The 25312-nt window shown below is 45.7% G+C and overlaps 1 protein-coding gene across 1 annotated transcript in view; it reads right to left on the bottom strand.

The window, feature by feature from the left end:
• The window catches only part of LOC137324570 (echinoderm microtubule-associated protein-like 6), a 436862-nt gene that overhangs the window by 16974 nt on the left and 394576 nt on the right, over positions 1–25312 (bottom strand). The window contains exons 39-40 of the mRNA XM_067989009.1: positions 17697–17885; positions 12793–12965 (exon numbers count right to left, since the gene is read on the bottom strand). Coding sequence (XP_067845110.1) covers positions 12793–12965; positions 17697–17885 — 362 coding nt within the window. The remainder of the gene's footprint in view (positions 1–12792; positions 12966–17696; positions 17886–25312) is intronic.

Below are 25312 nucleotides of genomic sequence, written 5' to 3'. Positions count from 1 at the left end.
TCCTTATACTCCAACCCCCTTGCAATAAAGGCTAACACACCATTTTCCTTCCTAATTGCTTGCTGTACCCGTACGTTAACTTTCTGTGATTCATGTACAAGGACACCCAAATCCCTCTACCAACATTTCTTAGACTCTCACCTTTTAAAAAAATTCCGCTTTTCTATTCTTCCCACCAAAGTGGATAATTTCACATTTCCCCACATTATACTCCATCTGCCACCTGCTCGCCCACTCACTTACCCTGTCTATATCCCTTTGCAGCCTCTTTGTGTCCTCCTCACAGTTTACTTTCCCACCCAGCTTTGTATCGTCATCAAACTTGGATACATTACACTCGGTCCCCTCATTTAAGTCATTGATATAGATTGTAAACAGCTGAAGCCCAAGCACTGATCCTTGCGGCACCCCATTAGTTACAACCTGCCAACCTGAAAATGACCTGTTTATTCCTACTCTCTGTTTTCTGTCTGTTAGCCAATCCTCAATCCACGCTAATATATTATCTCCAATCCCATGAGCCCTAATCTTGTGTAACAACCTTTTGTGTGGCACCTTATCGAATGACTTTTGAAAATCGAAATATACTACATCCACTGGTTCCCCCTTATCTACCCTGCTAGTTACATCCTCAAAAAACTAATAGATTGTCAAACATGATTTCTCTCTCATAAAACCGTGTTGACTCTGCCTAATCATACTATGATTTTCTAAGTGCCCTGTTACTATATCCTTAATAATAGATTCTAGCATTTTCCCTACTACTGATGTCAGGCTGACTGGCCTATAGTTCCCTGTTTTCTCTCTCCCTCCTTTCTTGAATAGTGGGGTTACATTTGCTACCTTCCAATCCACGGGGACAGTAGAATCTAGGGAATTCTGGAAGATCAAAACCAATGCATCCACTATCTCTGCAGCCACCTCTTTTAAAACCCTACAATGAAACCCATTGGGTCCAGGGGATTTGTCTGCTTTTAGTCCCATTAATTTCTCCAGTACTTTTTCTTTACTAATCTTAATTACTTTAAATTCCTCACTCTTGGTTCCCCACTATTTCTGGTATGTTTTTTGTGTTTTCTACTGTGAAGACAGATAGAAAATATTTGTTTAACATCTCTGCTATTTCCTCATTCCCCATTATAATTACTACTTTCGCTAATCTCTTTCTTTTTACATACTTGTAGAAGCTCTTGCAATCTGTTTTTATATTTTTTGTTTTTGTAAATGTGTGACTATAATGCTATAATTTGTGGAGTCTCTTCAACCACATTCCAGAATTTTGGATAATTAGTTTCCAGAGACAACTGTCCCATTAACCAATTATACTCCTGAAACAGGAACCAATCGGATTTCTAAACCATATCTGTAGTGTCATTTCCGATTGATCATTTTTTAAAAACTACACCAATTATATTCTAACCCCTCCAAAAATTGTGGCATGCAGCCACCATAACATTATATACCCGTAAAAATACAATTCATAATATGATAAGGACAATAATTCAACAATTCAGAAACTTACTCACTACTGCCACGTCTTGGCCATTCTTGACTGGCTTGTGCAATAAGCCCCTTTCATGAGGTTCACCATGAACACCCACACTTGATGCCACCCACTGGGTCACCCTACAGTGGGTGTATGAGTAGTTGCATGACTATTTTGTGCAGGTGCCTGTGGCGCAGCACTGTGTTGTGGATCTCCACGTGGTGGAGGTGGACGTCGTGCCTGGTGAGGCTGGTGATGTTGCTCGTCCTCGGATGAAGAGACGAATGCAGCTATGGCGCCCCCCCCCCATCCTGACGGTGTGAGTTTGAGGGGGTCCGCAAAGTAGGTAAATGTGTTTGCATAGCAGAGTTTAGGGTATAAATTAATAATTTTGAGTGGAAAGACAAAGGGATTGCAGACAAAACTTTGTCTGAAGTGACAGAGTGCCCTGCTGAAATAAATGAGGTACTCCCCCCAACTGTCAAAAAAATCCCTTGCATCTCCCACTGGCTGCTGGCTGAAACACGTCTGCTCCAACAGGGAGTGTTTCCCACAGCACGGGAAACACGCTGAGGATCGTTCAAAATTGCACCCCTGCCAAAATCTCCACTCAATGAGGTGTTGGCCAGGGGCTGCAGAAAACTACTGAGTTTAATTCGAATTGCTAACAAAGACACTAACTTTTGAACTGAAGTGACCGGAGTTCAGTCACTGGTCTGAACTGGCCAGAACCGGTTTGAATTAGTTCCGCTTCTTCGAGGGACAAAGGAGCTCTGATGAGACACCAGTCCTTATTTAGAAAAGGAGTAATGAGGTGATGCTACCTAGCCCCTTGGAACAGAACCAATCAGGGGATGACACTGACCACTCGAGGAACTTTAAGCCAACCGGAGAAGACAGCATCATTCGACAAGACAGGCTTGAAGTTAAAACTGAAGAATTGCAGGCTTGGTGCCAGTGTGTTTGTGAGGAAGACTCCGGAGACTAACCATCGCGGAAGTAGGGACCCTACGTCAGGGACGTAGAGACTACGTCAGGGACGTAGAGACGACGTCGAGAGAGAGAGAACGAATCGCCTGGCCAGCGTTATCTCTCCTTTCCGGGTAATATAATATCCTTTCTATTCTGTGACCACTCAGGGAGTGTTAGTCAGAGAAACCTAGTGGGTGTGCGTTTAAATCTTAATACTCAGGGAGTGTTAATCAGGGAAACCTAGTGGGTGTGCGTTTAAATCTTAATACTCAGGGAGTGTTAATCAGGGAAACCTAGTGGGTGTGCATTTAAATCCTAGTTTGAGTATAAAACTGTATAACCTGCTGTAAACTGCATGCCTATATCTAACCAGACATATAAGCGGTATGTACATGATCGAATAACGTTAATAAAGTGAATTGAGAATTAAGAGAGAATTGACTGTCTCCTCTATGTACTAAGCCAATAATTGTAACCGGTGACTTCCGGTCAACAGACTTCTGTCAAGTACCTCAACTAGCTAAATAAGTATCTAAATTATCATCCCGTCGGCTTTAATTGCCGGTGGGAGTCCCGCACGCGGCAGCTGCGTGCGCACCCGAACGCGTCATTGGGGAACCCGGAAGTCAGCGGGTCGGAGCCAGGCTCCGAACCCGCTCCGGGATTCCGCCATTTTGGAGCCCCCCGCCCCCAACGCACCCGCTCGGCCATCCGAAATTCCTCCCACCTATGGGTTCTCGCCTGCGAATCCCTCCCCCAGCTTCGGTTTCCTCTTCTCCTCCCTCAGTTTACCATCTTCCCGCCCTGGGTTTCCCCTCCTCCCATCCCCTCATTTCCCTTGGATTGTGGTCTTTTACCCTTTCCACTTGTGTCTTCCCCTCCCTCCACTACCCCAACAGTAACTGACAGTTTCCAACAGGGCTCATGGGTTATTGATCAGGAGTAGGAACCCTGGATGATGTTCCGTCTCTCTTTCCCAGGTCTCTCTTTCCCAACTGCACCCAAACAGGCAAGTGGAGAGTATTCCGTCATTCCTGACTTGTACCTTGTAGGTGATGGAGAGGTTTTGGGGAGTCACTTGCCACGGGACACCCAGCTTCTGACCTGCTTTACTAGCCACGGCATTTATGTGGCTGGGCCAGTTGAGTTTCTTGTCAATGGTGACCCCCAGGATGTTGATGATGGGGGATTCGGCGATAGTAATACCGCTGAATCTCAAGGAGAGTGGCTAGGTTCTCTCTTGTTGGAGATGGTCATTACTTGGTACTTTTGTGGCGTGAATGTCAGTTGCCACTTATGAGCCCAAGCCTGGATGTTGTCTGGGTCTTGCTGCATGCAGGCATGGACTGCTTCATCATCTGAGGAATTGCGAATGGAGCTGAACACTGTGCAATCATCAGCAAATGGTCCCACTTCTGACCTTAGGATGGAGGGAAGGTCATTGATGAAGCAGCCGAAGATAGTTTGACCTCCTGCTGAGGTTGAGGTGACTGGCCTCCAACAACCACAACCATCTTCCTTTGTGCCCCGTATGAAACCAGCCAATGGAGAGTTTTCCCTCTGATCCCCATTGATGTCAGTTTTATTCGGGCTCCTTGGTGCCACACTCGGTCGAATGCTTTCTTGATGGCACCTCATCTCTGGAATTCAGCTCTTGTGTCGATGTTTGGACCAAGGCCGTAATGAGGTCTGGAACCAAGTGGTTCTGGCAGAACCCAAACTGAGCATCAGTCAGCAGGTAATTGGGGAGTAAGTGCCGCTTGGCAGCACTGTTGACGATTCTTTCGATCACTTTGCTGATGATTGGGAGTAGGCTGATAGGACAGTAATTGGCTGGGTTGGATTTGTTCTGCTTTTTGTGGACATGACATACCCGGGAAATTTTCCACATTGTTGTAGCTGTGCTGGAACAGCTTGGCTAGAGGCGCGACTAGTTCTGAAGCATGGATCTGTAGCACTACAGCCGGGATGTTGTCGGAGACTGTAGCCCTTGCCGTATCAAGTACACTCAGCTGTTTCTTGATATCACACGGCGTGAAACAAATTGGCTGAAGACTGGCATCTGTGATGGTGGGGACCTCAGGAAGATGATGAGATGTTTGACATTGTCTAGAGCTTTTTGCACCAGGTTGGGAAAGAAGTAGTTTAGGTGTTGTGCCAGTATTCTGGTGTTGCAATTTAATAGGGAGATGGGTTTGTACTCATGGCTGATTTTAAATGAATTGATTCTGATGACACTATCAGGATACATAATTGGAGCAGTTATAAGAACATAGGAACAGGAGAAGGTCATTTAGCCCCTCAAGCCTGTTTCGCCATTCAATGAGATCATGCCTGATCTGTGTCCTCTAACTCCATATGCCCGCCTTAGCCCCATATCCCTTAATACCTTTGGTTAACAAAAATCTATCAATCTCAGATTTAAAATTAAAAATTGAGCTAGCATCAACTGCTGTTTGAGGAAGAGAGTTCCCAACTTCTACCATCCTTTGTGTGTAGAAGTGTTTCCTAACTTCTCTCCTGAAAGTCCTGGCTCTAATTTTTAGGCTATGTCCCCTAGTCTTAGACTCCCCAACCAGTGAAAACCCTATCAATTCCCCTTAATATCTTGAAAATTTTGATCAAATCACCCCTTAAACTTCTAAATTCCAGGGAATACAACACTAATTTGTGTAATCTCTCCTCCTAATTTAACCCTTGGAGTCCAGGTATCATTCTAGTAAATCTACGCTGCACTCCCTCCAAGGCCAATATATCCTTCCTATGGTACAGTGCATAGAATTGAACACAGTACTCCAGGCGTGGTCCAACCAGGGCTTTGTATAGCCGTAGTATAACTTCTATCCCCTTGTATTCTAGACCTCTAGATATAAAGGCCAGCATTCCATTAGCCTTTTTGATTATTTTCTGTACCTGTCCAAGACATTTTAATGATCTATGTACATGGACCCCCTAAGTCTCTTTGGACCTCCACTGTTTCGAGCTTTTCACCATTTAGAAAGTACTCTGATCAATCCTTTTTAGGTCTAAAGTGGACGACTTCACACTTGCCTGCACTGAAATCCATTTGCCACAGTTTTGCCCATTCACTTAATTTATTAATATCGCTCTGTAATTTTATGCTTCCATCTGCACTGCTTACAATGCTGCCTATCTTTATGTCTGTTGTAAACAATTTTACAACACCAAGTTATAGTCCAGCAATTTTATTTTAAATTCACAAGCTTTCGGAGACTTCCTCCTTCCTCAGGTAAATGTTTCAGGAGCTCCTTGAAGCCTACGCATTTATACATATAGAACAATACATGGTGTTTACAGACTGCCCCTGCAACTGCCCGTTGCCAAGGCAATCACCGTGTTCAGACAGAGAGGTGTCACCTGCAGAACCCCCGAATACACATTCAACAAAAAAACAAACAGGGAAAAAAAAACAGAGAAAAAAAACAGAGAGAGGCAGAAACATCCGGAAGGCAGAGAGAGCCAGCAAATGACCCATTATATTAAAAACAGATAACATTTGTTCGCTGGTGGGGTAACGTGTAGCGTGACATGAACCCAAGATCCCGGTTGAGGCCGTCCTCATGGGTGCGGAACTTGGCTATCAATTTCTGCTCGACGATTTTGCGTTGTCGTGTGTCTCGAAGGCCGCCTTGGAGTACGCTTACCCGAAGGTCGGTGGATGAATGTCCATGACTGTTGAAGTGTTCCCCGACTGGGAGGGAACCCTCCTGTTTGGCGATTGTTGCGCGGTGTCCGTTCATCCGTTGTCGCAGCGTCTGCATGGTCTCGCCAATGTACCATGCTCTGGGGCATCCTTTCCTGCAACGTATGAGGTAGACAACGTTGGCCGAGTCACAGGAGTATGAACCATGCACCTGGTGGGTGGTGTCCTCTCGTGTGATGGTGGTATCTGTGTCGATGATCTGGCATGTCTTGCAGAGGTTACCGTGGCAGGGTTGTGTGGCGTCGTGGACGCTGTTCTCTTGAAAGCTAGGTAATTTGCTGCGAACGATGGTCTGTTTGAGGTTGGGTGGCTGTTTAAAGGCGAGTAGTGGAGGTGTGGGGATGGCCATAGCGAGGTGTTTGTCCTCATTGATGACATGTTGAAGGCTGCGGAGAACATGGCGTAGTTTCTCCGCTCCGGGGAAGTACTGGACGACAAAGGGTACTCTGTTGGTTGCGTCCCGTGTTAGTCTCCTGAGGAGGTCTATGCGATTTTTTGCTGTGGCCCGTCGGAACTGTCGATCGATGAGTCGAGCGTCATATCCCGTTCTTACTAGGGCGTCTTTCAGCGTCTGTAGGTGTCCATCGCGTTCCTCCTCGTCTGAGCAGACCCTGTGTATTCGCAGGGCCTGTCCATAGGGGATGGCCTCTTTGACGTGGTTAGGGTGGAAGCTGGAAAAGTGGAGCATCGTGAGGTTGTCCGTGGGCTTGCGGTAGAGTGAGGTGCTGAGGTGCCCGTCTTTGATGGAGATTCGTGTGTCCAAGAAAGAAACTGATTCTGAGGAGTAGTCCATGGTGAGCTTGATGGTGGGATGGAACTTGTTGATGTTATCGTGTAGTCTCTTTAGTGATTCCTTGCCGTGGGTCCATAGAAAGAAAATGTCGTCGATGTATCTGGTGTATAGTGTTGGTTGGAGGTCTTGTGCAGTGAAGAAGTCCTGCTCGAACTTGTGCATGAAAATGTTGGCGTATTGGGGTGCGAATTTGGTCCCCATGGCTGTTCCGTGTGTTTGGGTAAAGAACTGGTTATCGAAGGTGAAGACATTGTGATCCAGGATGAAGCGGATGAGTTGTAGGATGGCTTCCGGAGATTGGCTGTTGTTGGTGTTGAGTATTGATGCTGTCGCAGCGATGCCGTCATCGTGGGGGATACTGGTGTATAGTGCCGAGACGTCCATCGTGGTGAGAAGTGTTCCTGGTTCAACTGGTCCGTGGGTACTGAGTTTTTGTAGGAAGTCTGTAGTGTCGCGACAGAAGCTGGGGGTTCCCTGTACGATGGGTTTCAGGATGCCCTCGATGTATCCAGAGAGGTTCTCACACAGGGTTCCGTTGCCTGATACGATGGGACGTCCGGGTGTGTTGGCTTTGTGTATCTTTGGGAGGCAGTAGAAGTCTCCCACGCGGGGATTACGTGGGATGAGATTGCGTAGGATGCTTTGAAGGTCTGGATCGAAGGTCTTGATCAGTTTGTTGAGCTGGTGGGTGTGTTCTTTGGTCGGATCTGCGGGTAACCGTCTGTAGTGTTCCTGGTTGTCCAGTTGTCGGTATGCTTCTTTGCAATAGTCTGTTCTGTTCTGTATGACTATGGCTCCTCCTTTGTCCGCTGGTTTGATGACGATGTTGCGGTTGGTCTTGAGAGCGTTGATGGCGTTGCGTTGTGCTCGGGTGACAGTCTTCTGAGTGCGGCTGATGAATCTGGCATTGACGCATTTCCTGACAGCTTGAGCATACATGTCCAGCTGAGGGCAGCGACCCTCCGGAGGAGTCCAGTTTGACTCTTTCCTCTTCGGTTGCTGTACCGCGGATCCCTCTGTCTGCTGTTCCGGATCGTCGATTGTCTCATTGGGTTCGCTGCCAATACGCCAATTCACCCCAATACGCCAACATTTTCATGCACAAGTTCGAGCAGGACTTCTTCACTGCACAAGACCTCCAACCAACACTATACACCAGATACATCGACGACATTTTCTTTCTATGGACCCACGGCAAGGAATCACTAAAGAGACTACACGATAACATCAACAAGTTCCATCCCACCATCAAGCTCACCATGGACTACTCCTCAGAATCAGTTTCTTTCTTGGACACACGAATCTCCATCAAAGACGGGCACCTCAGCACCTCACTCTACCGCAAGCCCACGGACAACCTCACGATGCTCCACTTTTCCAGCTTCCACCCTAACCACGTCAAAGAGGCCATCCCCTATGGACAGGCCCTGCGAATACACAGGGTCTGCTCAGACGAGGAGGAACGCGATGGACACCTACAGACGCTGAAAGACGCCCTAGTAAGAACGGGATATGACGCTCGACTCATCGATCGACAGTTCCGACGGGCCACAGCAAAAAATCGCATAGACCTCCTCAGGAGACTAACACGGGACGCAACCAACAGAGTACCCTTTGTCGTCCAGTACTTCCCCGGAGCGGAGAAACTACGCCATGTTCTCCGCAGCCTTCAACATGTCATCAATGAGGACAAACACCTCGCTATGGCCATCCCCACACCTCCACTACTCGCCTTTAAACAGCCACCCAACCTCAAACAGACCATCGTTCGCAGCAAATTACCTAGCTTTCAAGAGAACAGCGTCCACGACGCCACACAACCCTGCCACGGTAACCTCTGCAAGACATGCCAGATCATCGACACAGATACCACCATCACACGAGAGGACACCACCCACCAGGTGCATGGTTCATACTCCTGTGACTCGGCCAACGTTGTCTACCTCATACGTTGCAGGAAAGGATGCCCCAGAGCATGGTACATTGGCGAGACCATGCAGACGCTGCGACAACGGATGAACGGACACCGCGCAACAATCGCCAAACAGGAGGGTTCCCTCCCAGTCGGGGAACACTTCAGCAGTCATGGACATTCATCCACCGACCTTCGGGTAAGCGTACTCCAAGGCGGCCTTCGAGACACACGACAACGCAAAATCGTCGAGCAGAAATTGATAGCCAAGTTCCGCACCCATGAGGACGGCCTCAACCGGGATCTTGGGTTCATGTCACGCTACACGTTACCCCACCAGCGAACAAATGTTATCTGTTTTTAATATAATGGGTCATTTGCTGGCTCTCTCTGCCTTCCGGATGTTTCTGCCTCTCTCTGTTTTTTTTCTCTGTCTTTTTTTCCCTGTTTGTTTTTTTGTTGAATGTGTATTCGGGGGTTCTGCAGGTGACACCTCTCTGTCTGAACACGGTGATTGCCTTGGCAACGGGCAGTTGCAGGGGCAGTCTGTAAACACCATGTATTGTTCTATATGTATAAATGCGTAGGCTTCAAGGAGCTCCTGAAACATTTACCTGAGGAAGGAGGAAGTCTCCGAAAGCTTGTGAATTTAAAATAAAATTGCTGGACTATAACTTGGTGTTGTAAAATTGTTTACAATTGTCAACCCCAGTCCATCACCGGCATCTCCACATCATATCTTTATGTCATCAGCAAACTCGGGGTGTCCGGCATCTTATTCTTGTCCTCTACTGTAAATACTGACGCAAAGTAATTATTTAACATGTCTGCCATTTCCTTATTTTCATTTACAATATCACCAATGTCAATTTTTAAGGGGCCCACATTGCTCTTGTAAACATTTTTGTGTTAATTTTGATAGCCCTCGCAAGTTTCATTTCATACTCTCTTTTTGTAGCTCTTACTATCTGTTTTGTCACCCTTTGCTGTTCTTTGTATCTCTCCCAGTCGCCAGGATCTGTGTTATTTTTTGCATTTTGTATGCTTTTTCTTTTATAAGAACATAAGAAATAGGAGCAGGAGTAGGCCATACAGTTCCTCGAGCCTGCTCCGCCATTCAATAAGATCATGGCTGATCTTCCACCTCAACTCCACTTTCCGCCCAATTAGTTTTATGTTGTCCCTAACCTCTTTTGTCATCCATGTTTTTTTGGCAAGTAGAGCTCTTGCCCCTTATGGGTATAAACTGGTTCTGTATTTTTTCTTTTATTCGTTCATGGGATGTGGGCGTCACTGGCAAGGCCAGCATTTATTGCCCATGAGAAGGTGGTGATGAGCCGCCTTCTTGAATCGCTGCAGTCTGTGTGGTGAAGGTTCTCCCACAGTGCTGTTAGATAGGGAATTCCAGAATCTTGACCCAGCGACAATGAAGGAACGGCGATATATTTCCAAGTCAGGATGGTCTGTGACTTGGAGGGGAACGTGTAGGTGGTGTTGTTCCCATATGCCTACTGCCTTTGTCCTTCTAGGTGGTAGAGGTCGCGGGTTTGGGAGGTGCTGTCGAAGAAGCCTTGGCGAGTTGCTGCAGTGCATCCTGTCGACGGTACACACTGCAGCCACGGTGCGCCGGTGGTGAAAGGAGTGAACGTTTAGAGTGGTGGATGGGGTGCCAATCAAGCGGGCCGCTTTGTCCTGGATGGTGTCGAGCTTCTTGAGTGTTGTTGGAGCTGCACTCATCCAGGCAAGTGGAGAGTATTCCATCACATTCCTGACTTGTGCCTTGTAGATGGTGGAAAGGAAAGGTATCACATTAAATTCTTTTTTGAACACCTCCCACTGATCTTCCTTTGTTTTACCCATTAACAGATTTGCTCAATTTACTGTGGACAGTCTCTGTCTCATCCCATTGAAGTCGGCCTTACCTAAATTTAGAATCTTAGTAGCTGATACGGGTTTTTCCCTTTCAAATACAATGTTTTTTTAAATTCATTCATGGGATGTGGGCATCGCTGGCAAGGCCAGCATTTATTGCCCATCCCTAATGGCCCTTGAGAAGGTGGTGGTGAGCTGCCTTCTTGTACCGCTGAAGTCCGTGTGGTGAAGGTTCTCCCACAGTGCTGTTAGGTAGGGAGTTCCAGGATTTTGACCCAGCGACAATGAAGGAACGGCGATATACTTCCAAGTCAGGATGGTGTGTGACTTGGAGGGGAATGTGCAGGTGGTGTTGTTCCCATATGCCTGCTGCCCTTGTCCTTCTAGGTGGTAGAGGTCGTGGGTTTGGGAGGTGCTGTCGAAGAAACCTTGGCGAGTTGCTGCAGTGCATCCGGTGGTGAAGGGAGTGAATGTTTAGGGTGGTGAATGGGGTGCCAATCAAGTGGGCTGCTTTGTCCTGGATGGTGTTGAGCTTCTTGAATGTTGTTGGAACTGCAATCATCCAGGTGTGATTGCATCACACTCCTGACTTGTGCCTTGTAGATGGTGGAAAGGCTTTGGGGAGTCAGGAGGTGAGTCACTCGCCACAGAATACCCAGCCTCTGACCTGCTCTTGTAGCCACGGTATTAATGTGGCTGGTCCAGTTAAGTTTCTGGTCAATGGTGACCCCCAGGATGTTGCTGGTGGGGGATTCGGCGATGGTAATGTCGTTGAATGTCATGGGGAGGTGGTTAGACTCTCTCTTGTTGGAGATGGTCATTGCCTGGCACTTGTCTGGCGCGAATGTTACTTGCCATTTATCAGCCTAAGCCTGGATGTTGTCCAGGTCTTGCTGCATGCGGGCACGGACTGCTTCATTCTCTGACGGGTTACGAATGGAACTGAACATTGTGCAATCGTCAGTGAACATCCCCATTTCTGACCTTATGATGGAGGGAAAGTCATTGATGAAGCAGCTGAAGATGGTTGGGCCCAACAGATTTGTTGAACTGTTGAACTCGATCATATTATAATTACTATTAGATAAATGTTCATGCTCCGTTAAGCTGTTAACTAAATCTGGCTCATTACTTATTATTAAATCTAATATGGCCTGCCTCCTTGTTGGTGCTAGCACATTGTTGCAGAAAGCTATCCTGAACACACTCAAGAAATTCGCTACCTTTCTGACATGAGCTCGTCTGCTTATCCCAATCTGTATGAAAGTTAAAATCCCTCATTAAAACCACTCTGCCATTGCTACATGCTTGTCTAATCTCTGCATTTATACATTCTGCCACCTCACAGCTGCTACCAGGGGGACTATACATAACTCCCACTACAATCTTCAATCCTTTTCTATTTCTTAATTCTACCCATAAAGTCCCCACTGCCTGCATATCTCTCATTATATCCTCTCTTATCATTGAAGTAATTTCATCCTTAATCACTAAGGCTACTCCTCCCCCTCTACCAGTTTCCCTATCCTTCCTGTAGACCTCAAAGCTGGTATATTCAGTTTTCAGTCCTGACTGTCTTGCAGCCATGTCTGAGTAATGGCTACCATGTTGTACCCTCTAAGTTGAAATTGCACTTGCAATTCATTCAATTTGTTCGTTATGCTCTGTACGTTGATATAAAGAACGCTTATTTGGGCCACACAGCCTAACCAGTCCTTCTGCTTTAATGTTGTTTTCCTCACACATTTCTTATTTTTCTCTCCTGATTTAATTACTTTACATCTTTTAGTTTTCCCTTTACCTGTAGTGGCTAAAGCATAATTTCTGACTATTACTCTACTCTCTTCCTTTTTGTTTGTTTTAGAATTATTATTTATACTACCTTTTCCACCTGAGCCCTCCCCGCCATTTACTAGTCCTTGTGACTGCCCTATTTATCCTCAAGTTAGTAAAGCTGACAGTATAGGAAACCTAAATTAACTTAAAGGGTGTTAGTCATTAACTGGATATTTCTACTACGATGGATGTTGTACCTGGTATCCTGGATGGCAGCGCTCCGGTCTCGTTTCTTGCCCCACACTTTCAGAGAATTAACAAGCAGTATAATGAATTCTCCATTCTTCATGCCAATTGCAACCATTTCTCCGTCAGGGCTGTAAGCAGCACATTTTGCACCATGGCCAAGGTTCACTTTGTTAAGCAATTTCTATATTGGGAAAAATTCAGGAACATAATTTAAAATAGCTTAAAATACAACAGAGCTCATATATCATGCCTAAACTCACAGAATTACAGTTTTAAATGTCATAATTTGTATTTGATTCTGTCCATTAAAGGGTCCAGTAGGGTGACACTGCGATGCAGGATATTGGAATTCCAACTAAATCATCCCTGTGATTTCCCACATGGTAAGTTCCAATCTCAGCTGTGTAGTTAAGAAGCAGAGGAATTCAGAGGGAGAATTAGACTTTCATGTATGGTGGTCTTTTGTAGAGCCACACTGGAAGAGGACATGACGCTGATTGCCTGCTGCCCACTTGGCATGAATTTGATGCAAGGCATGGGGAGACCTTAAAGAAGTAAAAATGTGAAAAAGAAGTTACCTTTTCACCTGCCCAGTCCCTACCCCCAATCGTGCACTTAACATTCCAACACGTCTTTTATTGTGAAAATCTTCATTTTTAATCAGAATTTCTTAAACTTAAAATCATGGAGCCAGAAATTGCTGGGTTCCTGCTCTGCTGCTGAAAGTGCGTCAGGATGGGATTTACATCTGCTGACTGTCCAGGCCTTTGACCTCGTCCCAAATCATGGGGGAAGGGCTGATTTGCAGAGTTGAGGCAGGTGGCCTGCATCTATGAGGCGCACAGAGACACCCACCCTGATGAGCTGGTGGAAGTCACAGTAGCACCCTGCTGCTCTGACAGGGGGGCCCTGAGGTCCAGGAAGTGCTGCATGCTGATTCACACCTCCCACTTCTGAAGCAGTCCCTTCCCAGAGAAAGTGGAGGCTGATATAAATTCTAAGGCTATTAAAGTCAATGTAAAAGCTGCAGATGCTTCATCGGAACACAGTGCTAGTGGAGGAGTCTACGGCCTGTTTTTCTTTTCTGCAGGCAATCAGACCCTGTTTTGCTAGCTTCCCCTGTTTCCATTTCAGACCTGATTTACCTCTGCCTCAGCTATTCATACATGCTTTGTCTCTTTTATGTCTTCAATTTCTTTTATTATGCTTCTTCCCACTTTCATTTGTAAAGATACTTTCAGCCGTCTAACCATCTCCTGTTTTCCTTTACAGGTCATCCCGCTGATACTTGCTCTCACATGTTTTTGTTGCCTCCCCTCTCCTGTGATAACGGGTTAAGTCCATAACTACTTATTTTGTCCTGAAAACAATTTAAGATAAAGAGTTTGATAATTGGATTTGTGTTCAGCATCTATTGTGTGACTCAGGCCAGGTGTCATTTCATCTTTAAGATGTGAACTAATAATCCAGATGCTTATGAGAACTGAAATGGAGTGGCAGGGTTTCTCACAGCAGGGGATAGTCAACTAGGTGTTTCTGTGGGAGAGGTTGGCCAGCAGCTCTAGGCCCAGGTAGAGAGATATTTTTGGCAGTCCGCTACCCGTTCAGTTCTTCTGGATTCAAAGAGGTTGGGGTGAACACCTAAGGACTATGTAGTGCTTAGATAAACTTCATGTATAAATTTGTACTACAGTTGCTAGTTCAGATTTGGTAGTTTGCTAAGTGTCATGATTTTGTTATTTTTGTATCCAGGGAGGTGAAGGTTAAAAGTAATCAAGTGAAATCTGCTGTATTGGTTTTCTGCTCCTATCTAATATTTACTTTTAATAAACCTTATTTACAATTAATAGTTTAAGTCACACAGCCTGATAAAAGTGTTGATTCTTTAATTATTTGAAGGTAAAGAACACAAAAGGGATTGTGCCAATTCAGTGAACTAAATATAGCAACAAGGGTATCTGTTCTATCACTGGGCAACGCTCCATTATCAGATATTGTACGTATATAGTTTGTGGGGAGTGAGAGCTCGCTTACAGGAGTTGTCCTCAACATTGAGCATGAGAGAAATATTTGGTCAAGTCTTAAATAATCCAGGGAGTATGAGTTCAAATCCCACCATAGCAGATTGAGAATTTGAATTCAGTTTTAAAAAAAGTCTGAAGATAAAAAAAGTTGGTACCAGTGAAAATGAAGCTGTTGGATTGTTATAAAAAGCCAACTGGCTCACTTCTTTATATGACTCCAGTCCCTGTGGTTGACTTGTAACTATCCTCTGAAGTGGCCTAGCAAGCCACTAGAATGGAAGTTCAACACCATTCAGGACAAAACAGTCCACTTGATCGGCATCCCATCCACCAACTTGAACACCTACTCCCTCCACTACCGGCGTACTATGGCTGCAATGTGTACTATCTAAAGGATGCATTGCAGCAAGTCACCAAGGATTCTTTGGCAGCACCTCCAAACCCACGATCTCCACCACCCAGAAGGACAAGGGCAGCAGGTGTATGAACACCATCACCTCCAAGTTACCCTCCAAGTCACACACCATCCTGACTTGGACATACATTGTTGTTCCTTCAGTGTCGTCGGGTCAAATTCCTGGAAATCCTTATCTAACAGCATTGTGAGAGTACCTTCACCACGTCGATTGCAGCAGTTTAAGAAGGCGGCCCACCACCACCTTCTCAAAGGCAATTAAGAATGGGCAATAAATGCCAGCGACACCCACATCTCAAAGAATTATTTTAAAAAAGTGACATCTTGCTGAAGAGCATTGTATATAACCTGCATTAAAGACAGTGGGCCTGATTTTAGCAGGCCTGCGGGTTTCTGGCGGGTTTGGTTTCGGGAGCGTGGTCAACGCGCCCGGTGAAATTAGTGGGTTGCCCGCGCGATCGTGGCAGGCAACACACTAATGGGATTCAATTACCTGCTCCTCCGGGCTCCGCGCTGCTGGTCTGCGCGTCGGGCGGGCTGCGCATGCGCAGTACGATCTGTCAGCTGGAGGCTCTCTAGTTAAAGGGGCAGTCCTCCACTGATAGATGCTGCAACCAATGGAACAAATTACAGCATGGAGCAGCCCAGGGGGAAGGCTGCTCCCAGTTTAATGATGCCTCACCCCAGGTATCATCAGATGGGGTGAGGAGGAGGGGGAGGACAGAGATCTTCCACCCGGCGGGCGGGAGGAAGCAGCCTGCCTCTGCCACCAAGGACTGGCTCGAGGTGGCAGAGGGGGTCACCTGCACCACCAACATATCGCCCACCTGCATACAGTGCAGGAGGCGCTCCAATGACCTCAGTAGGTCAGCCACAGTGAGAACACGTAGTCTTTCCCCTACACTCCGTCTCCCACAACACTGCCCCCACCCCACATCTCCTTCGGCACCGCCAACACTACTCTGTCACATCACCCCTCATACCCACTCAAACCTCATCCTCATCTTACCTGCACCTACTCACCTCGCCAGTACTCACCCCGCCACGAACACGCAACCCAATCCTCATACAATCTCATGGCTCTATCCCATACTCACCCTCTCGTGCATCTCCCTCACGGCCAGCCTCACTCAACCTGCCACCACCTGTGCTGCAGCCACAGGGCATGCATCGCATATGTGCAGTAGGCAGCATACGGCAAACGTGTCGTGAGCATGAAGGGGATGCACAAGGGTGTCTGAGGGTTTGCCATGGGTGTTACCTATATTGAATTTCGGAGCAACAAACATCATACATTATATTGGCACCACCACTGCCATGTCTCCCCGAATCCTGTCTGTTGTGTGCAATAATGCCCGCTCCTGGGTATCACTATGAGGAGCCACCACTGATGCCACCCATTGTGTTACTGCAGAGTAGGTGCAGGTGTATTTGCAGGGCTCTTCCACACAGACGACTGAGAGACATCGGCGGTGTACCCGGCTGCACCCTGGAAGGATGCAGAGGAGAAGTTGTGGAGGGCAGTGGTGACTTTGGCAGCGACAGGTAAGCAGATGGTGCTGGGGCCAGCCAGGAGCAGCTCGGCATGAAAGAGGCTGCAGATGTCCACGACTACATGTCGAGTGAATCTGCGCCTCCGTGTGCACTGCTGCTCGGAGAGGTCCGGGGAGCTGCGCCTCGGTCTGTGGACCCTGTGGCGAGGGTAGTGCCCTCTGCGACGCGTCTCTCTCTGCGGTTGCCCTCCCTCCTGCTGTGCAGGTGGGTGTGCCACAGGACCGTGTTGTGGAGCTCCACGTGTCAGAGGTGGACGGCGTGGACTGCGAGGCTGCTGGGGCTGGTCATGCTGTTCATCCTCCGAGGATGTCAACGCACCACCCATCTGGCAGGTGTTGGTCTGAGGGGTTGTGCAGGGTAGGTAGGTGGTTCCTCGCACTGGGGCTGCGGTTTCACGTCGGTCTGTCCTCTGGCTTGGCGGGGGGTGGTGGAGGGCAGGGGTTGCCCTACATGACGCGGTGGCCTCCTGCGTGGGTGAGGGCTCTCCCACCCGCTGTGGAGTGCACCTTGGCAGCTGCCACAGGCTGCTGGCTGGAACACGACCGGTTGAAGGGAGACTGTTTCCCCCAGTGTGTGAAACTCACTGCCTTGAAGCTAAAATCCCACACTTCCTGTTTTGACAGCTGCTTCAGCTCATTTAATGACCTCAACAAGCAAGGTAAGTACACTCAAGTGGAACCCCGCTGGCTTTAATTGCCTGCGGGATTCCCACCAGCGGGGGCCTGCGCACGCAGCCCCGCACGTCAGCGCGGCACCCGGAAGTGGCCGGGATCTCAGCGCGATCCGGTCACGTGACTGGATATCGGGATTTTCGGGGCCCCCCCGCTGGAAACCCGCAGGCAACCCGACGCTAAAATCGAGCCCAGTATGTCATCATTTTTTAGGAATGCATCTCTGTTTTTCATCCTTTCCTACTTACTTTGTCAGCTAGGTCCCAGATCCTTATAGTGCCGTCATCACTTGCAGAGATCAGGAGGTCTTTAGAGGGATGTGTGGCAAGGCCCCAAATCTCTCCTTCCATGTGCCCATCAATTAAGCTATTTGATGCTGCATTCTTTTCTCCAACTTCAATTATCTCACCATCTTTAGTTCCTACAAGTATTTTTCCCTGTAATCAACAAAATGTTTATTAGGTAGAAAGCAGAGAAAAATGTGAGGTAATATCTGCAAAAAACTGAATGTCTGAAATAAAATAAAATCACAAAGTACATCAAAGGTGAAAATTTAGTTTTATGAGTAATGAGGAATCTTCTTTTTCAATGTATTTAAGCAATAAATCAATGACAGATGCAACATATTTTAAGGTAGCCTTAACTCTGGTGCAATAGGAGGTACTCTTCTGAGGCTTGGGCAAAGATAGATTGTTGGAGCAGAGAACTTTCCTCTGTGTTCGACCTGGATGGAGAGTCCCTAATGATGATAACTGTTGACAAAAGTGGAAGAGTGCTCCCTTTCCCAACAATGACATCCCTTACCTTGATCAACATAAAAATTCACCTCTCTTACAAATAAATACTGCTCCTGTGCTGGGAGTGCAGAAATGAGATTATTACAGAGAATTTCTGAAACAGCAATATCGTAATTTGACATGTGCAAACTGAAGCTTCATTTTACATTTTTGTTTGTATTTTTTAAACATACTAACAGCAACAACTTGCATTTATATAGCGCCTTTAACATAGTAAAATGTCCCAAGGCACTTCACAGGAGCGTTATCATACAAAATTTGACACGAGCCACATAAGGAGATATTAGGACAGGTCAAAGAGGTAGGTTTTAAGAAGCGTCTTAAAGGAGGAGAGGTAGAGAGGCGGAAAGGTTAGGGAGGGAATTCCAGAGTTTAGGGCCTAGACAGTTGAATGCAAGGCTGCCAATGGTGGAGTGCTGAACCCTGGGGATGCGCAACCTTAATTTTCAAAATATGAAACAATGACCGCTTCAGACTGGAAATCCCATATTGAAGCATTATACAGACCATACCACAGTGCAAGAACAGCTTTGACTCTTAATGTGTGTAGGCTTATTGAGTCAAATCTTAATGAAGATTTAATTGTTTTTAAGTAAAAAGGTTTGACCATTTTTAACAAAATTATATTTTACAGTATGTCTGTGCTAAGTTAGCTGAAATCAGATGGGGCAGTATTAGGACGCTACAATTGACCTCAGTGTCCCTGGGCTAGGGAGAGATAAAACTGCTGAGGAAAGGATCAGGTTCAGTTCTGATACCTTCCATAGCCTAATATAATTAATGGAACTGCACCCCCAACAACAGTCAGGAATGAAATAATTGAAGAAGAAACATACATGAAAATGAGTTTTGCTGTTAGTTCTATGCATTTTTTAAGCTAAATAAATTATATTTGCAACTTCTGTTTGATTGTGCAGTGTATATTAGAGACATGGGGCTGAAATTGCAGGACACTTCAGTGGAATTTGGGCACGCAGGCTCGAAAGAGGGTGGAACCCTGATCCACTGGGTATTCGCCTGTTCTTAAAGTCCCAAAAAATTCCAAGCCCGGGTTGGGTTGGGGGGGGGTGCTCAGAATGGTGTAGCAGCAGTTTGGGAACATAGAGTCATAGAGTCATAGAGTTATACAGCACGGATAGAGGCCCTTCGGCCCATCGTGTCCGCGCCGGCCATCAAGCCCAGTCTAATCTAATCCCATATTCCAGCATTTGGTCCGTAGCCTTGTATGCTATGGCATTTCAAGTGCTCATCCAAATGCTTCTTGAATGTTGTGAGGGTTCCTGCCTCCACAACCCTCTCAGGCAGTGAGTTCCAGACTCCAACCACCCTCTGGGTGAAAAAGTTCTTTCTCAAATCCCCTCTAAACCTCCCGCCTTTTACCTTGAATCTATGCCCCCTTGTTATAGAACCCTCAACGAAGGGAAAAAGCTCCTTAGTATCCATCCTATCTATGCCCCTCATAATTTTGTACACCTCAATCATGTCCCCCCTCAGCCTCCTCTGCTCCAAGGAAAACAAACCCAATCTTCCCAGTCTCTCTTCATAGCTGAAGCGCTCCAGCCCTGGTAACATCCTGGTGAATCTCCTCTGCACCCTCTCCAAGGCGATCACATCCTTCCTGTAGTGCAGCGACCAGAACTGCACACAGTACTCCAGCTGTGGCCTAACCAGTGTTTTATACAGCTCCATCATAACCTCCTTGCTCTTATATTCTATGCCTCGGCTAATAAAGGCAAGTATCCCATATGCCTTCTTTACCACCTTATCTACCTGTTCCGCCGCCTTCAGGGATCTGTGAACTTGCACACCAAGATCCCTCTGACCCTCTGTCTTGCCTAGGGTCTTCCCATTCAATGTGTATTCCCTTGCCTTGTTAGTCCCTCCAAAGTGCATCACCTCGCACTTTTCCGGGTTAAATTCCATTTGCCACTGTTCCGCCCATCTGACCAACCCATCTATATCGTCCTGCAGACTGAGGCTATCCTCCTTGCTATTTACCACCCTACCAATTTTTGTATCATCAGCGAACTTACTGATCATACCTTTTACATTCATATCCAAGTCGTTAATGTAGACCACAAACATGTATGGGGTGCTCCCGGACTAACCTGGGAATCCCACCTGAAACGCCCCTGATGAGCCCAGCAGTTCCTGTGACTGTCAAGAGCAGCCACATATTCTGTTGAGGGCCACAAGTGGGCTCTAGCACAGAGGAAATGGGCCCCACCCTGGAGAGATTGATTACCATTCCAGCCTGTATCTTCTGTACTATGAAGAATGATAAATAAAACTGAAATTAAAACACAAAATGCTGGAAACTCTCAGCAGGTCAGGCAGCATCTGTAGAGTGAGAAACAGAGTTAACGTTTCAGGTCGATGACTTTTTGATAAATAAAGCTGGTCTGGTCCATAGAAGATTACAGCATAGAAAGAGGCAATTTGGCCCATTGTGTCTGTGCTGGAGCAATGCAAAACTAATCCCACCGCTCTGCTCTCTTCCCATAGCCTTGTAGCTTCCTTGTTTCAAACACTTATCTGATTTTCCCTTAAAAGGTGCAATGGTCTCTGCATCAACCGCTCCCTGTGGTAAAGTATTCCATGCTCCAACAATCCTCATGTAAAGAAATTTCTCCTAACCTCTCCTCACTCTCAATAATAATTTGAAACTGACACCACAACCAGAGAAAATAGTCTTTCCCTATTCACTCTATTAAAATTCTTCATAATTTTAAAACCTCTATTAAATCTTCTCATGGGGAAATAGTCTCAGTATCTCAAGTTTCTCCTCATATCTATAGTTACCCATCTCTGACAATATCCTGATGAATTTACCATCAGGTTATCCTTAAATTCCAGTGCTGTGATAGAATCTTTTACTAACAATACCACCCCACTCCCCTTTTTCCCCTCCCTAGCTCGCCTGAAAATGTTATAAGCAGGAATATCAAGTTCTCAGTCCAAACCTAAGCCATGTTTTTGTTATAGCTACTATATCATATGCCTTCTTAGTTATTGATGCTTCTAACTCCCCAATTTTGTTTTGAATGGGTTGTGCATTCACATATATACTACCTAATCCTTAACTTGGCACAGGAAGCAATCTGGAGTCTTAATTTTCTGACACTTAATACAAATGTATTGCTCCCAGTAGCAAACTGTTAGAACAATCAAACACCTCTTAATATGTTAACAATTTCTTGGCTACAGAAAGCATAACTGTCTATAAGACTAAAAAAAGTAAATAGAAGAAGGGTAATTGTTACTTCTTATTATTCGTAGATTTCTTCTTCAAATGGGTAGAGACATTCCCCATTAGAGGCACAACTAAATTAGATACTGAGAAATTGCTGCAGGAAAATTTTCTTTGTTCCTGGGCTCCAACTTTACCTGGTGTCTGACTGGGGTACACCATTTACAAGTGCAGTGTTCAAAGAGACAACAAAGGCACTGGAAATCAAACAACATAGGGCCAATTTTAACTTCGGACAGATAAGAGGCGGGCAGCAGGCGGAGCTTGCCCACTACCGACCCGTTGCTGCTGTCGTGAGGGTAAGCCATTTTGAGGCCCGGGCCTCATTTACATGTTGCCACCTGGCTGCGGGCACCAAGTGGACACCTCACAGCAACTTGCTGGTTGTGGGAGGGCAGGAAATTGTCTGGCGTCCACGCTGAGCCAGCCGACACAGTCAGAGCCTGGGGGTGCCTCGGATGGGCTGTCAATGAGCCAAGGTTTTTTTGTGGTCCCAGGAGGAACATGAGTGCTTCTCTTGGTTCCATCAAAAAAAATTAAATTTAACCTGGACCGTTTTTGGAGCGGCCTCCAGCTGTCCCTTTAAGTGCACGCTCTGCCCATTTGTACCTCAAAATTGCAATCAGGGTCTTATATATGTCTTCAGACCTCAATTTGCATATTACAGGCGGCATCTGCCCGAAACAGGCAGGTTGACTGGCTGCCCATCTCAGGACCTAACCCAAGATGGCCACGGCTGGAGCGCCAGCTTGAATAGGCCTTTTTTGGACTTCTACCACACCGCTTATGCTGGACAGATGGAGTAAAATGAGGTCCTCATTTAACATTACCGTATCATCCTCAGTTGAATCAATCTTCGAGAATGAAGCGCATGATCAAGGCTGCATGAGGGTTTATGCAGGCAAGAACCATAACTGAGAAAAATGGGTGATTGCATTATTTTTTAAAAATCAGATCCTCACATCATGACAGCACACATGACACACTGACATTTATCCTCTTTGGAAGGGATTTGATAATCTTCCTCGACGTGATTGCAAAATCCAGGTCATCTAACGGAGGGTCTTTTGACTCCTACAAGGGTCACCTGAAGATTGTGTATGAACATAAGAACATAAGAAATAGGAGCAGGAGTAGTCCATATGGCCCCTCGAGCCTGCTCTGTCAATCAATAAGATCATGGCTGATCTTTGACCTCAGCTCCACTTTTTCACCTGATCCCTATATCCCTGATCTTAGCTTTGAATATACTCAACGACTGAGCATCCAAAGCCCTCTGGGGTAGAGAATTCCAAAGATTCATAACCCTCTGAGTGAAGAAATTTCTCATCTCAGTCCTAAATGGCTGACCCCTTATCTTAAGACAATGCCCCCTAGTTCTAGACGCTTTAGCCGGGAAAACGCCTCTCAGCACCTACCCCATCAAGCCCTCTCAGAATCTTATATGTTTCAAAGAGATCACTTCTCATTCTTCTAAACTCCAGAGAGTATAGGCCCACTCAACTCAATCTCTCCTCATAGGACAACCTATGGATCCCAGGAATCAATCTAGTGAACCTTCGTTGCACCCCCTCTAAGGCAAGTATATCCAGCCTTAGGTAAGGAGACCAAAATTGTACGCAGTACTCCAGGTGTGGTCTCACCAAAGCCCTGTACAATTGCAGCAAGACTTCCTTACTCTTGTACTCCAACCCCCATGCAATAATACCATACCATTTACCTTTCTAATTGCTTGCTGTACCTGCATGTTAACTTTCTGTGCTTCATGTACAAGGACACCCAAATCTCTCTGAACACCAACATTTAATAGTTTCTCACCATTTAAAAAATATTCTGCTTTTCTATTCTTCCTACCAAAGTGAATAACCTCACATTTTCCCACATCATACTCCATCTGCCACCTTCTTGTCCATTCACTTAACCTGTCTATATCACTTTGCAGACTCTGTGTCCTCCTCACAGCTTACTTTTCCACCTAGCTTTGTAACGTCAGCAAACTTGGATACATTACACTCAGTCCCTTCATCGTAGTCATTAATACAGATTGTTAATAGCTGAGGCCCAAGCACTGATCCTTGCGGCACCCCATTAGTTACAGCCCGCCAACCTGAAAATGACCTGTTTATTTCTACTCTGTTTTCTGTCCGTTAACCAATCCTCCATCCATGCTAATATATTACCCCCAACCCCATGAGCCCTTACCTTGTGCAAAAACCTTTTGTGTGGCACCTTATCGAATGCCTTTTGAAAATCCAAATATACTACATCCACTGGTTCCACTTTATCTACCCTGCTAGTTACATCCTCAAAACTCTAATAGATTTATCAAACACGATTTCCCTTTCATAAAACCATGTTGACTCTGCCTAATCATATTATGATTTTCTAAGTGCCCCGTTACCACGTCCTTAATAATGGATTTCAACATTTTCCCAATTACTGATGTCAGGCTAACTGGCCTGTAGTTCCCTGTTTTCTCTTTCCCTCCTTTCTTGAATAGCGGTGTTACATTTGCTACCTTGAAGATACACATTTACTCGTTAAAAACTGATGGGCCTCAGGCATATGCAACTCAAAAGCCGGTTTGCTTCAGTATCAGTATCGATGGAAGTGTAAGATAGCATGGCAAAATTAGCCCGTATATACATGTCCGTGTGACATGCCTCCATACTGGACTTGGGAAAAAGTGCATGCAGAACTAGACAAGGAAGTACCAGAAAATCCTGAGGTGATTCTGGACAGGGAATAATTCTCATCTTCGTCCTCATCAACATCATTATTATGATCTTCTGGCTACTCTTCTAATTCTTGGTTGACAGAGATACTACAAGTGAATGGGGTGAGATGAAATCTTTAGTAAATAAATCTGAAGAAGCAGAATGGGACAATACAATATTTAAACTGAGTACGTGTTGGGATCATTTTATAAGACTTTCTTTGGCTTTGGATCGGAGGACAGTAACAAAGACTTGTGGCCTGAGGAACTCTAATGATTGGGATATTCTGTCTTCATATCCGTCTGCCTCCGTAAAAGAGGATGTATTATTTATCCCTGCAGCTTAGTTGCGACCTTCATCAACTGGCAAGGTTACCTTAGGGGAGAGTGCTTGTAGATGGAGAGATGCATTACATTGAAAGTCCCAAGGTAACTGTCAAGGAATCACCAGGGAATTGGTTGTAATTGTAGCATTCTATGTTTATATATAACTATTGAATAATTTGATGTTTAGTCCGTTCATTTATTTGACAGGGTTTTATGTACATATATGATGTATAACAAACTAATAGGAAATCAGATATAATGATCCTGAGGAATTGGGCTACGGGAAGTGCAGTTGTGACTTTTTCTACCCCTATGGAAGGGCAAGGAAAGTTGGGTATATATAGAAAATTCTAGAAGGTTTGGTAAAGAAAGGGAGGAAAGAGGCAGTTGGGAAGTGCTGCTTCAGTTTCTGACTTTTATCGTTGTTACTGGTTATTATTAAATACATCTGTTCTATATACACAACTGCAAGAATTATGTCTGGAAGACATTGAGGACATTATATCTTGTGCTTACATAGGTATTTGCAGTAGAATGCTTTTCATTATACAGTGTGCAAAATTTTTTCTACAAGGTACGGGTTTTGTTGACTATGACATTTAATTATTTATATAGGAACACAGGAACAGGAGTAGGCCATTCAGCCTCTCAAGCCTGTTCCACTATTCAATGAGATCATGGCTGATCTGTATCCTAACTTCATTTGCCTTGGCTCCATATACCTTAATACCCTTGGCTAGCAAAAATCTATCGATCTCCAATTTATAATTATTA

The sequence above is a fragment of the Heptranchias perlo genome, chromosome 8 (assembly GCF_035084215.1).
Source record: "Heptranchias perlo isolate sHepPer1 chromosome 8, sHepPer1.hap1, whole genome shotgun sequence".
Classification (NCBI taxonomy): domain Eukaryota; kingdom Metazoa; phylum Chordata; class Chondrichthyes; order Hexanchiformes; family Hexanchidae; genus Heptranchias; species Heptranchias perlo.
This window is presented reverse-complemented; position numbering and strand designations above follow the sequence as displayed.